Source organism: Taurulus bubalis (genome assembly GCF_910589615.1).
Source record: "Taurulus bubalis genome assembly, chromosome: 18".
NCBI lineage: Eukaryota > Metazoa > Chordata > Actinopteri > Perciformes > Cottidae > Taurulus > Taurulus bubalis.
In genome coordinates this window covers 7,836,395-7,850,409 of record NC_136606.1, presented here as the reverse complement: position 1 = coordinate 7,850,409, position 14,015 = coordinate 7,836,395, and the positions used below count along the sequence as shown (strand labels likewise).

The 14,015-nt window shown below is 40.3% G+C and overlaps 1 protein-coding gene across 1 annotated transcript in view; it reads left to right on the top strand.

Annotated features, from left to right (window-relative positions):
• Nucleotides 1–225: 225 nt before the first annotated feature.
• malrd1 (MAM and LDL receptor class A domain containing 1) overlaps nucleotides 226–14,015 on the top strand; it is a gene marked incomplete at both ends in the record, with an annotated part of 47,145 nt that continues 33,355 nt past the window's right edge. Inside the window, 12 exons of the mRNA XM_079234241.1 lie at nucleotides 226–388; nucleotides 1,425–1,556; nucleotides 1,643–1,731; nucleotides 1,824–1,988; nucleotides 4,038–4,134; nucleotides 6,839–6,970; nucleotides 7,564–7,710; nucleotides 9,483–9,588; nucleotides 10,083–10,450; nucleotides 11,111–11,550; nucleotides 13,557–13,644; nucleotides 13,735–13,914. Coding sequence (XP_079090367.1) covers nucleotides 226–388; nucleotides 1,425–1,556; nucleotides 1,643–1,731; nucleotides 1,824–1,988; nucleotides 4,038–4,134; nucleotides 6,839–6,970; nucleotides 7,564–7,710; nucleotides 9,483–9,588; nucleotides 10,083–10,450; nucleotides 11,111–11,550; nucleotides 13,557–13,644; nucleotides 13,735–13,914 — 2,107 coding nt within the window. The remainder of the gene's footprint in view (nucleotides 389–1,424; nucleotides 1,557–1,642; nucleotides 1,732–1,823; nucleotides 1,989–4,037; nucleotides 4,135–6,838; nucleotides 6,971–7,563; nucleotides 7,711–9,482; nucleotides 9,589–10,082; nucleotides 10,451–11,110; nucleotides 11,551–13,556; nucleotides 13,645–13,734; nucleotides 13,915–14,015) is intronic.

Sequence of the window (14,015 nt, the reverse complement as noted above, 5' to 3'; positions counted from 1 at the left end):
TGAACACATTAACTAGCAAAGTGACCCTTATTATGTCACAGCCATAAAAAGCCATTTATTACTCTTTACAACACGCTAACGGCTTCCAAGATCCACGCACACTGAACTCGGTGAAGTGAAAGCTCTACCTCGACTGCCGTTCGTCCTCATGGCCCGACAACAAGATGCTTTACTTTGAAGTCAAGAGACGGTGTTGTAGTTAAAGAACAAACAATAACCAGGCCGATGACGTTGCTGGCTTTGGTGTGGCTGCTGTTGGCCTTCTCTCTGGCGCCTGCTGGAGCTTGTTTATCGCAGGGGTTTAGCTGCTACCAGGGCTCATGTGTGCCTGAGGACAGTGTGTGTGACTTCACTGACAACTGTGAAGATGGCAGCGACGAGGCAGACTGTGAGTAAAGCAGTAGAATATACAGTGTCAACAGTATACAATTATTATTATGAAGATTGTCAAGATGTTTCACGGATTGTCGGTGACAACATGGAGAGTGAACCACACCACTTCATGACGTGGGTGGATACAACATACCCACGATGTTTTGGCAATTCACTCAAAACCATCAAGCTGCTTCCAGATGAAATGACAAACTTGTATTTTACACACAAAATAACTGTACTGGATTTAAAAGAACCAGCTTCACCTGTAACTGCATAAATTACATAGACATTATGAGTGTGCATATATATATATATATATATATAGATATATATATATATATATATATATATCTATATATATATATATATAGATAGATATATATATATATATATATATATATATATATATATATATATATATATATATATATCTATCTATATATATATGAATATTATAATTATCTCTCTCATTGATGTGATTTCTCTCTCAAAATGTGCAGGAAAAAAAAAGATCTTGAAATATCGCAGGCGGGTATTAATGCTTGGCTGTGGTGGAAAAGTTTGTGCTGCGATAGAATAGTAAAAACCCCAAAATTACCCAATGCAGAAGTGCCTTACTTCAGGCAAAGAACAGAGTGGTGCTGAAGTGAGTCCTAAAACTCAGAAATGAGTCAACATTTTGAACTTCCTGTTGCCTCATCTCATAGTCAATGGATTTTAACAGGCTTTTGGTTAGATGCCTGAAAAAAGGTCTCTGGCAATTACTAGAACTTGTGTGAGGGAATTCAGTTCTTTACATCTGCCTGGCATACCTCTAAAATAGAATATTATCACAAACCCGTGTTGCACATTTGGCCGTGAAGTCAAATAAGATTACTTGGATGCTTAAAATGAGAAACCGCTTTGATTCTGAGCCCTGCTGAGTTGATGAATCTCTATTGTACGCAGAACCCAAAACGTAATCCCAAATCACAGATTCAAGGCAAACTCTATTTCGGGGTGAAACACAAAAGAGCACAAGTGAAACATGATTTTTTTTTTTAATGAAGGCTCCAGATATAAGAGGTGCGACTTTGAGGAGGGATTCTGTGACCTGGACCAGAGCTCAGAGACGCTCTCTGGATGGACCAGAACAACGGACGCTCCGGGACTTAAACAAGACCACACCAACAGCACATCAGGTCGGAGCGTCTGTCATATGGGACTCACGGGAAAAAATATCTTGAATTCACAACCTTATACTTTATCTGCTTTATTCATACTTTAGCACATTTCCTGTCCTTGTTATCCGTCACTGGAAACAGAACCACTGCAGACCTGATCAGTCCCGTCTTCCTGCCCAGTCACACATGCCAGGTATCAACATCCTCTGCTGTCATGCACACAAAAACCACCAACAATCACATTACAACAACTGGTGATATCTTCCATGCATTCTTATTCGACAGATGAGTTTCTACTATTATGTTGGGGCACAACATGGAGAGCTTCAGGTTCTGGTTCAGAGCACAGAGGTGTGGAAACACGCCTCACAAACACAGACGGAAATGTGGCAGCGGACAGTGATTACGTTCTCCAGCAATCACACTTTTCAGGTCAGCGACATTCAAAATGTACTATAATAGAGTTTCATGTAGCTGTTACTATTGTAAGGTAAATTATACTGAGTTTAGAATGTTTATCTGCCATTAATGATTTAGTATTTTGCATCTTATCTTAGACCAAAGACGCATTTATGTTGTGCTCTCCTATTTCTTTTGACTGTCCTTGTATTGCATTTAGTTAAGGAAGCTTTTTTACATTTACTTTCATATTTTCAATGGATCACATGACTACCTTTTGAGCTTCTTTTTTTAAAATCTTTAAGCTCATTGTTTTGGTTCTCTGGCTTGCAATGTTATTGCTGCGGTTCAGTCTCACTGCTCTCATTAACCTCATTTACAGAAACCTTATTTGGTAAGAAATCATCTGCCCAGCACCAAACCGCTAACAGACAAAACCGCTGTTAATGAAATGTGAATATTGAACATAAACCCATTAGTTCATCAGTAACACAAGACTAAATGATTCTAATGTTGCTCCATATTTGCTGAATATGTAAATAAACAACTGCAAGCCAACAAAATCCCCACCTCGACTTAAAATGTTATTATAGGTCAGTGTTGTGGTCGTAGCTTGTATTCGCTGCCGCCTCATGGCCAAAAAATCTTCTAATGCCGGTTTAAATTAAAAGATGTTTATTGAGATGTGTAGTTTACATCTTTTGGCGCATTCTTAACCTCATTGAATCGTACCATATAGTGCTATTTATATGCATGTTAAGATACAGAATGTGAGATATAAGCTATATGTTTCCTTGAGACTGATAAAGTCCTCCCAGCAGAAATGAGCACAACAGGAGCCGTTTATGTGCAGTGAGGATGTTCTGACCCACTCGGGCCCTTCGGAGGCCATCTGGGGGCCTGCTGTTTGTGTCCTTCCTGCAGTATATCCTCAGACAATGTCAGGGTGTCACACTTCTGCTGCTCTCTGCCTTCCCCATCTGTCAGTTGCATTACACAGTAAAGGAAGGTCAACGCTCTTGACATCCACTCTTCCACTCTCCCCTCCATTAAGCTGTTTTCTGTTTTGAAGGCATCTGAGTTAATTGGGTTTTTGTTTACCGCAGTCATTTTGGGTCATTTCAATTTCAGTCAGTTCGCTTAATGATCTGCACTTGTTCACCTGCTTAATGAAATGCCCCCTGAGCTTTGCCGTTGCTCTCTAATTGTGTTGTAGAAACACTTTATAGAAAATACACTGCACATTTGGCCTCAAACGTGAAACAGAAACAACAAAAATATAATCTATGGCGTGATTCAAGTGTTTGAAGAGCTGCTTGTATTGACAATACTTAAGTGACTGTGGATAGAAATATCCAAGATTTTCTGGGGGCACATTGTCTGGATCAGATAAACACGCCGGTTTGTCTGTGAAATCCTAAATCAACAGTTCTATATAAACAGTCAGTGCTCGCATCCCACAGATTGTATTACTTTTATGGCCTCACAGTCCAGTTTTAGGAAACAAATACCAGCTGACAAGTGTGACCAATGAAAATGGTGTATTTGAGAGTGTGTTTTCCCATCCTCCATAATGACACAATCCACCATTTGTTCAGATCAGTCATAAATGATGGGTGGTAAAGCTCCACTGGTGTAGATAAAGCTGCTCTGTGGACTTTGATCAGTGCAGCGTTGATATTATTTGTGACAGTGAAAGAAATTGCGATGTCCATAGCTATCTACACATTGTGGCTCTGGTGATTTAATGTCTGCCTGCAACTGTAAAAATCTCATCAACTATTATAGGGCATTGTCATGGAATGTAACGCCCTTCTCAGGATGAATTGTAATGACTTTGGTGATGAGCTGTTTTATCACCTATAGTAATTTTCTGCTCCAAATTTCAATTTGTCCAAAGACAAAATACCTGTAAAACTAATGGCATTATCTGCATCGTGTTTTAGTGTCAGTGTCAACACACACATGCAGACACGTACATCACATACTGCATGCAAATACACTACAGCACACACTTGCCGGGCTACACAAAGACAAATGGAGGTGTTTTAATGTGATAAAAAGAGGTGACTGCTCGAATGTTTTCTGTGCATCTACCAGGTGGTGATTCGAGGGCAACTTTCAGGTGACAGCGAAGCCTCAGAGGTCCTGGCCATGGATGACCTATCCTTCAACCCCGGCTGTGTGACTGTGCTGGGTAAGTACCATTAATAACATCTTACTACACAGACCGCGCAAGTTCAGACCTTGACATTTTCTAAAATATCGCCACTCGTAAGCAGACCACCACAAGCCTGTTTTGAATACTGATAACAGGGGAAGACACTCATAGATGAGGGATTCATAACAGAATAACTGAATCATTAAAATAGTGCTTACTGCACATTTCCTTGCACTGAACATTGGGCAGTCAGTGTCACAACGTACCTCCTTGCATTTTGAACATTATTTTTACATGTTGCCATTGTGATATACAGGTATTTCAGCAGCAAGCTCAAGCTATAGCGTCTTTACTGCTGCTATTGCTCATCTCATAAAGGTTGTTGCTGCTCTCTGTCAGTTGAGCTTCATGGATGGTGTCATTTATGCAATGACCTGTGGCCCTCAGCTTTCTCTGGTCGAGCATCGAGACCAGAGTGTAGAGTCGAGCACTAAATGTTGAATTCATGTCACAGGTTAAGTTAACTATCAAGTGTCTGAACTTTAGCCCCACAGTTTTTAAAGGATGTTTGATATGTGGTAACCTTAAATAAAATTCAAGTTTTTTTTCTGAAAATATACATTTTTAAAATAACTGATAATTCCTACTTCCTCATTAATTTATTAATGACCAGCGAAGGTCTGCATGCAAGCTGTAGATGCAAGTAGATGATTTATTTAGGGTGGATCCCGTATTTATTGTTAGTAGCAAGAGTTGGTCTGCCTGGTTTCTCCCCTAACCGTACGGTGCATAAGGCCAAAATGAGCTGCCTCATTGAATCCTGTCGTGGGCAACACGTTGACGTCAACTGAAGTTCACTTTAGAGAAACTTCATAGAGGCATTTCTCCAGTGGCAGCTGTAATCAATGTTTTTATTTTAACAATGGATCATATGGCAATGTGTTTGGGAAAGGTGTCGCTATCTTTATCATCTGGATCTCTTTTCTCACCTTTTTCGGTTCACTCTCACTCTGAGGGCTTGTGTCCATATAGCACCTTCTTTGGCAGAAAAGCTTCCTTCGAAAAAGCTAATTCAGCACTTTTTCTTTTACGTTTCAATGACAACAATATCTCAACAACAAATATCCACTCTAACCACTGTTGTATGATAGATGAATGTTGTCGGATAGCTAGACATGGCTAAGACAAGCTTCTTCTGCATTTTCTACAGTACCTTCAGTACCTGAGCTTTTCTGAAAGGTTCAGATATGTTTAATAAATAGATTTTAGTTTGGTTGTCTGGTCTGCACAGAGTTCAAATGAGCGTTCACACCCAGCCGAACCAACTACACGACGAAACACTCCGAGGTTCAGTCAAAAAGCATGGTTTATGTTATCATATTAAAAGTATTAAACCTGATAATGAACAATAGAGCGCAACACAAGGAGATACACTCTAGTGGAGAGTGGGTGTCACATTGAAATATCCAAAAACCTTTACTACACAGGCAAGGGGTTATTACTATATGACACATACGTATGGTCTGACATGTATGAAAGGGAATACAATGATGTTGTTTTGATTTGTGGCTCTCATCTAATATTGCTAACTACTATAACATAACAGTCACTTCATAGGATTATTTATGTACAATGTCCTTTTTGTGCCATAACTACTGCATAGTCAATACATTTGCTGCACATTGCATTATAGCTGAGTTATGGATTCACAGCATCAAATCAGATTAAGTGCACTGTCACATATATGAACATTATAAGCGTTAAATATTGGCTTATACTTGAATGAACATGAGGTGAAAATAAAACAGAAACATGTTCATGTAAATTGTGTTTTCAGTCCGAGTCTGACACCTCGTTTACAACCCCCATATCATAAATAACACTTTGCATGTTTTGGGAATGAGCGGGCCACCATGTCATTTATTACGGCTGTCCTTTCATGAGCCTAATTGATATTCTCAGTCATTTTTGTCTCTGCTCTCAAAAATCTCTGCCCTCCTCTACCTTAAAGAAAGTACCACTTGTATATTGAGTATTGAGCATACGACTGGATAAATGAGACTTGCAGCATGAGTTGTGTAAGAGTTGTAAATGGGTCAACTGTTTGCTGGCTTGCAACTTCCCAGCGTGTTCCATTGCCCCAAAAGTAGCCAAAAAGTGTCCACTTTTCAGGATGGAGCAAGCTATATGGAGCAAGTTGTATTCTTTCTATAAGTAAATGCAGTTTGGTGACATCTCATAATTGCCAGCATGTCTCAGCCCAAGTTCAGAAAGTTACTGCAGTTAACTTAAGTAGAAACCATTTAAAGACTTCTTTTTAATAGTCAGCCAAAGGCAATTTAATAATGGACCATTTCTGAATTTATGTTTCCAATACTACTCATAAGCAGATTGAAATTGAGTTTGTTCATTTAAGAGATGGAGTCTCGAATGTACTATTGATCCAAAATATCTGAAATCCACTTATGACTTCACAGTTGGAGTCTAATCTTCCACAACTCAGCAGATGTACTTGCTCTTCTCTGGATTAAGCTGAGCTCATCTATATTAATCCACCCATGTCTCATTATAAGTGCTCTTTAATGATAAAATCACTCGATAGGCATCAGTAATAACAACTGCAGCTCTTTTGTATCTCAGGGGGTCTACATCTGATTTGTTAGCTCTTGGTTATCAAAGTGCCTCTTGCAGCTGAATTCTGTAGATTGTATTAATCTTGCATGTGTTATTCCTGTTGCAGAGAGCAGCGCACCTCCTCCACCTGTTTGCCCTCCCTCGCTGTTTGCCTGTGGCAGCGGGGAATGCATCAACGAAAGCAAAGTCTGTGACTTCACCCCACATTGTCCCCAAGGAGAGGACGAGGCCAATTGCCGTAAGAACCGTGTTGCCTAAGTAAAATTCAGCGACTTATTCAGACCATCGGAGAAAAAGCAATTTATTCTCATGTTTTATATTGCAATGTGTTCCCATTCATGCTGCTCAGAGTAATCAGCACAGGGTCTCTCCCTCCCCCCTTTGACGTCACCAATATGGAAGTAAGCATATGACGTCATCTAGCTACTTTTGGAGCTTCTGTGAGCTGCTTTCATTGTAAAATCAAAGCATTTTGTTCTACAGAGTTACTTTGGTGGTTTCACCATCTGCCGTTAATGGGAATAGTTACTTCAAATAACTTACATTTATACTCTTTGGTTAATAGGCATAGCTACCGGGGTAAGCAAATGACGGTTGACTCGCTTATCGATCCTTCATGTGAGAGATTGTACCTATTGGATAGAAAACCGAGACATATTTCCATATTTCAGAGCACTTTATCCATGACCTTGGAAACAAAAGTTGGCATAGAAAATCTCACCACATTGTCTTTCAGTATCTTTTCTGGAGCTTTCAGTCGGTGTCACACAAAATAATATACTTTCAGTCTCCATTTCATTCTAATCCTTTTCTATCTCTCTACTCGTTCAGCCGCGGAGTGTGACTTTGAGAGTGGTTATTGTGGCTGGTACGAGCTCACCTTTGGCGATGGCTTTGACTGGGTCAGGGGCTGTTCTGTGGAGATACCCCCAGATTACCACCCACCACCTCTGGACCACTCCACCAACAGCACCAAGGGTACGGAAACAAACACACCACATACTGTATGTTCAGCAGCGACGCTGCCCTCTGTGATTTGAAGTCGCCATCACTGGAATAAGAATCTAAATATTTTAAGCCAATAAGATGATTTCACTGTGTCCGGGTGAAATAGCACATAATATAATATTATCTACAGATCATATCAAGGTTTTGTGGAGGGAAAGAAAATCCCTCGTCTGTGTGTTTTTGGGAGATAAGCAGTTCATGGAGAAATGCTTTCTCAGCCATCTGAATAATAGAAAGCGACATGCTGCACCCATTCTGCATATTAAAACCCAGTCATTCACTGGAATACACAATACTATGCTTGACTTACCAGGTTTATGTTCCTTTACAGTTTATTGTATATTATGCCTCATCACATCTTTATACTCAGGCTTTATGGATGTAACGAGGAATCTTGTTGTACGTTGTCTCGATAACATGCAGTTTTTTTTAGCAACACCAAGTTTGTGTGAACGTGTTGTGAAAAGACGCCCTGTTAGATTCAGATGTGTGCTTCAAGCCTTGTGAAATGACACATATCCTAGGGAGAGCATCGGTGTGAAGGTTTAGAAAATGTGCCTGTGACTATTGAAAGATGTAACACAATGTGCAGGTATGTGGTGACGTTCAAGCTGTGTTTACTTGGCAGTTGGGCACCTAATAGGAGCCAAGAAAACTTTCCAGCTTCAACACACAGAAAGGCAAAACACAGTCACTGTCTCTGTGTCGCAATAAAAATGAATAATAAAAATGAAGTATAATATTATACACATTAGGTCAAAATGTAATCAACACATGAATCTGACTATCATTTGTTTTACCACATAAATAATGCCAAAGAATAATGCCAAAGAAATAGCCACTATGCCAACTGTTAGCTAGCTAGCTAGCTGATGAGTTTAATCTAGAGCTAAAACTTTCCCTCTGTGTTATCTGAAATTAAAAGATCCCTTTTTGTGAACTGACAACTTGTAAATTCACACATATTCAACATAACTAAATGAGGCAGTAGCTAAATTCAGCCATGAAGAATAAGCCGAGCTAGCTACTGGCCTGCTAAAGCTAACTACGCAGAGTAGCGGTAACAGCAGCTTTTAACTTTGATTCATGTGACTTTGTTTTGTTAAGCTGCCTTCAAATCACATTTTAAATGTATTATAGTGTAGATTAATGTATTATTAGTTGTGAGTGTATATGTATATACAGTGTAAATATGAAGGTTACATTTAAATACCATATTCTAAGGATTATTATTGTTTGTAAGAATGTGCATCTTCAATGTGTGCTAAAGGGTAGGCCAGCATGGTTCGATGAGCTGTGTGAAATGAAAAGGCCCGCTGTGCATCACTGCGGCACCGAGCAGCCATTTGTGCATTTGCAGCCTGGCGGTTAACAAATGAGCCTTGCTGTTGCCCTCTGACCGATGTCATCAACAAGACTTTGTTGGTATGGGTGCCTGCAGTCGACAGGATATGTTTTCTCTATCCCACGAGTCTTAATATACTCAGTAGACATTGCCGTGTACTACAATCCCAGAGGGTGAGATATATCTGAGGGGATGAAATTGACCCATCTGGCACCAACAACGATGAGCGAAGGCGTTAAAGTAAAATAGTCTGTCTTCACCCAAAACTGTTTTTGCTTTTTCAAAGGTGATTCACCATCTGGCAGAACAAGTTGTTAGCCGCAATGTGGGCGAGTGTAAATTAATGAAGTAGACACTGATATGGTTTGAATAGTAACTGTTGTCTCACTCACTGCAGGACACTACATGTATATATTGAAGAACAGTAGCAGTCTTTATTCAAGGGCTGTTCTCAGGGGACCCTGGTTCAAACAATCTGGATCCGGGTGTACCATGAGCTTCTGGTGAGGATCACAGTGTTGCTTCCTTCTTCACACGTTGAAGTAGTTCAACGTGACTCGTCATCATAGCCAGACTATGTAGATCCACCTGGAATTTCAAACTTTTTTCTTGATCTTTTTTACTCCTTTCCCCCTCCCATCATTCCACCTGTCTCAGGTCTGCTCTCTCAGCATCTCTTATTTCACAGTCAAACACAATGAGAAGATACGCATCCATATCTATCATGTTTTGACAGCTTTGTGGCCCCGAAGAGTTTATGGCAAATGACAGATTTTATTTTTCCACTAGATGATTGGAGGGGTACTCTTGTCAGGGGAGGGCTGGAGGTTTATACATTTCATTTTTTTCCCCTGCATAATCAAAAGCCCTCATGTATAATAAGGAATCTGTGATTTACAGTACAGTGAGGGAATAATTTCAAAAGTATAAAGCCACAAAATGCACACGTGAATATTATTGAAGATTTTACCTTCCATCTCTTCCTCATCTCCTTCAGGCATTATAACTCGGGTTTGTCCGTGGGGGCTGCAGACATGTACCTTCGAATGGATGGGGTCGAAAACAGAACTGTCATATGGAGGACTTTATACGACCAGGGAACCCGTTGGAATCAGGTCACCGTACAGCTGGGACGCATCACCCAGCCCTTCCAGATCGCTTTGGCTAAGATCAGCCTCGGTGTGTTCGATGGGGTCTCTGGCTTGGATGATATCTCCTTCAAGAACTGTTCAATGCCCCCTGCAGTGGCGGAGTGCCCCACGCACACTCATTTCCACTGCGTGCGTACCAAAGCGTGTGTGGAGCACTTGCAGCTCTGTGACCTTGTGGATGACTGTGGGGATGAATCCGACGAGGAGGGATGTTGTGAGTGTCTCTCTTGGTTGCAAATATTCACTGTTGAAAGAAACACACAGATCCTTTACTTAAGAGGAACTTCACCGATTCGATACATCAAGTCTGTTTACAGTCTAGAGTACCACTGAATAAATGAAAAAAAGTAAATGTTGTGTGCCTGCAGAACAAAATAAATTGCCTCAAGTGCACCACTTATGGGGCTTAAAACTACAAGATTGAAAGTAAAAAAAAAATCTGTGGAGTTTACCAGACCTCTGCTTGTGCTCACAGCTTGAGGCAACATGAACTGCTATAAGCATTACACAGCCAGTTTTAGACTGAACTGTTGGTGTACGAGTTGCATTTTGGGTAACGTAGGCGCCAACTGTCCATCGTGAATCTGACAATGTTATAGGCTTGTAATGCTCCATCAACTCTTCAAGTAAAAGACCTGCATTGAAAAGCACTGAAAAGCAAAAATGCACTTAAAGAATCAAATATAAAAGTCCCCTGTAGCTGTTTTACTTTTATACATTTATTGGATTGTTATTACTGATGCATTGAAGTGTAAGCTACATTGTATTGTTGTAGCTGGTGAAGGTGGAAGTACAATATTTCCCACTGAAATGTGGTGTAAAAGTATAACGTTTCTCGCTCCAGTGTCCGTTCATTTCCTGTCTTGTCTCACAGCTCCAGAGCTGCAGTGTAACTTTGAACACGGGCTGTGCAGCTGGAAACAAGAACAGAGAGGAGGAGATGTGTTTGACTGGACCCGCATCCAAGGCCCCACTCCGACCATGGACACAGGGCCGTGGAAGGACCACACGCTGGGCAACCTCTTCGGCCACTACCTCTACATCGAGTCCTCGGCGCCCCAGGAGTTCAAAGACACTGCTGTGTTGCTCAGCAGAGTCTTCCAACCCACACACCAGCGGGGCAATGACGCGTCCAGGTCCCATTGTGTTTTCCGCTTCCATTACCACATGTTCGGCTCCCACGTGTTCTGCTTGGCAGTGTACCTCAGGACCACCACTTCCGGCCGTGGGCATATGCTGTGGGTACGATACGGAACACAGGGAAACCTCTGGCACAGGAAGACTCTCTACCTCACCAGCGCTCGGCCTTTCCAGGTAACTAATGCGCCAGAAACTGATCCCAAATGGGGAATACAAAGTGTGTTCAGAAGATCTATGTCCTCAAATGTTATCTCTTACTTTACAATGAGCAGAAAGAAAGAATATGCTTCAGATATGCCTTTGACGTCCCTTGCATTTCTTAAATAATGTAATGTTCACTAAGGAAAAGTTAATCAATTTAGTTGTGAACCATGATGGTTTATTATTCTATTAAGCATATTTCCCACTGGACAAAAAAGCACCCACTAACACTCACTAACATCTTTGCTAAAAAAGGTAACAATTCATTCAAATGTCTCGGCAGTAGTCACAGGTATTTATTGGACCCTTTTCCAGCGTGATTCTATGTGACATGTATTGAAGCCTATACAGTATATGATACATAAAATTACATGGATTTGGACATTTGAATTTGGTTATTCACGTACAAAATATACACTTAATATTCTCTCTGCAAAGCCATCAGACTTCAGACAACAGTAATTTTACCTCACTGTGCGTTGAAACACATGTCTGTGTTGTTCTTTCCACTCTTCCAACAATCACAACCCTGGTTTGAGAGGATATTAAAAAAGGAAGTAACCAGAGAAACATCTTTACTGTTAAGTAACCCTGTTTTCCAGCACATTTGTGATGTCGAACATGACACACCAGAAAATAACAGAAAGGCATACACGTCTATCTAATTGAAAATGAGCGTGACTATTTTTAGCGGCTTTTACCAATGTTTAAAATAAATCTGTATATTCATGCTCATTTTGGTAGAACATACTTTTAATGTTGTAGCCGGATAAAATGGAGCTAGTTTTAATTTAATTTTGTACTGTTCGGTAGTTTATATTTATAATACCACTTAGAGTCACATCACATCCTGCTTTAAAATAATTTGCAATCCTTCTCCTTGTCTTGTGTAATCAAAGGCAGGCATGTAGACATGAGCGGCAGGTAAACACAGTCCCCCAGCAGGCAGCAATGAAACACTGGTGAAGCCAAGAGCCTGCGGTTAAGAGTGCTCTACAGCTTTGCATGATGATGTATTTAATAGCTTCACTACTCGACATTCATCCCTCCAAGATGGATGTTCTGCTGTCATTACTCATGAGTGAGTAAAAGTTGACAGGCAGTTAGAAGGTTTTTCTCCGCTATAGCCTTGAAACCAGGAGCTCTGTTGGTCAAGCTAATTGACTGCAGAAAGGGTCAAAGTGAAAAATAGAAGAGACACTAATGAATTAAATTCAGTTAGTCTGGTCCATCAGTGGGTATTGCCACAAAATTACAAAGTATAATAATTTGATCAAGATCAATTGTACCAACTCACTCCTTCTGCATTTGCATTTGAGATGTAATATGACCAGTGTAACCACAACTAATGCACAAAAGCTGCATGTAAAAAAACAACAATGAGCTTTGCAGCATTAAAGTTAACTAAATTGTTTCCAAAGCTGTTTTCCAAGGGAGCAAGAGGAAACGGCTTATTATTGTAAAAATATTTCAAAGCATGTTTGAGAAATACTGCTGCTTGAATCATGCTAATGTGACTTTCTAAAACCTACTGGTGCGTCAAATACACATTTAACAGACGTTCTGTGTTTATTATGCAATGCACACGTGTGTTACTGCAACATAATCAGCAGAAAACATTTTTGAGGTTGAAGCTGTTTTCTTTGAAAGATAATATCAGACTCTCACCGTTCAATATTTCCAAATGATATGTTCCACTTCTTGGCGCAGAGTCAAAGGAGCTGGTGGCTGTTGATACAACTCTTCTGAAGCAATTATCTTTTAGGTCATTATTTATTGCTTTATATGCAGTGTATGTAGCAACAGGAAAATACACTCAAACACTTCAACATTATTAGAAACAACAAGCCACCACTCATGGTGGTGCCTTATTCTTTGTATATGCTTACTGGAAATACATTAAAAATGAGTTAACAAACAATCTTAAATCGATAACCGATATTGTCTTGTGTGTTTATTTTCATTTGCTCTTTTGTCAGATTGTGATAGAAGGTACAGTGGGAGATGATTTTAATGGGGACATTGCCATTGATGACCTTTCCTTCCTGGATTGCGACCCATATGATGGTAAATTATTCTGCCGTAGTTAAACATTTTAACTTTTTAGGGCAATGTCTGTGTTTCTTTATTGATTGTTTAAACCGTGCTTTGATCCAGGAGAGCTGCCCACATCGAACACCACGACCCCTGCAGTGACCACTCCGGCCCCCACGGTTCAGCCCCACAGCTGCCCCGATGGAGAGTTTGTGTGTGGGACGCAAGGGGAGTGTGTCGCCAACAGCAAAGTGTGCGACTTCAGGCGGGATTGTTCTGATGGCTCAGATGAAGAAAACTGTGGTCAAATATTTATATTTCCTTCAATCAGAATTTCTACATTGAAAGATTAATTTATTGCGTTTTAATGTTTTCACATTGCTTTGGCTTGTGCTTCCTGCTCC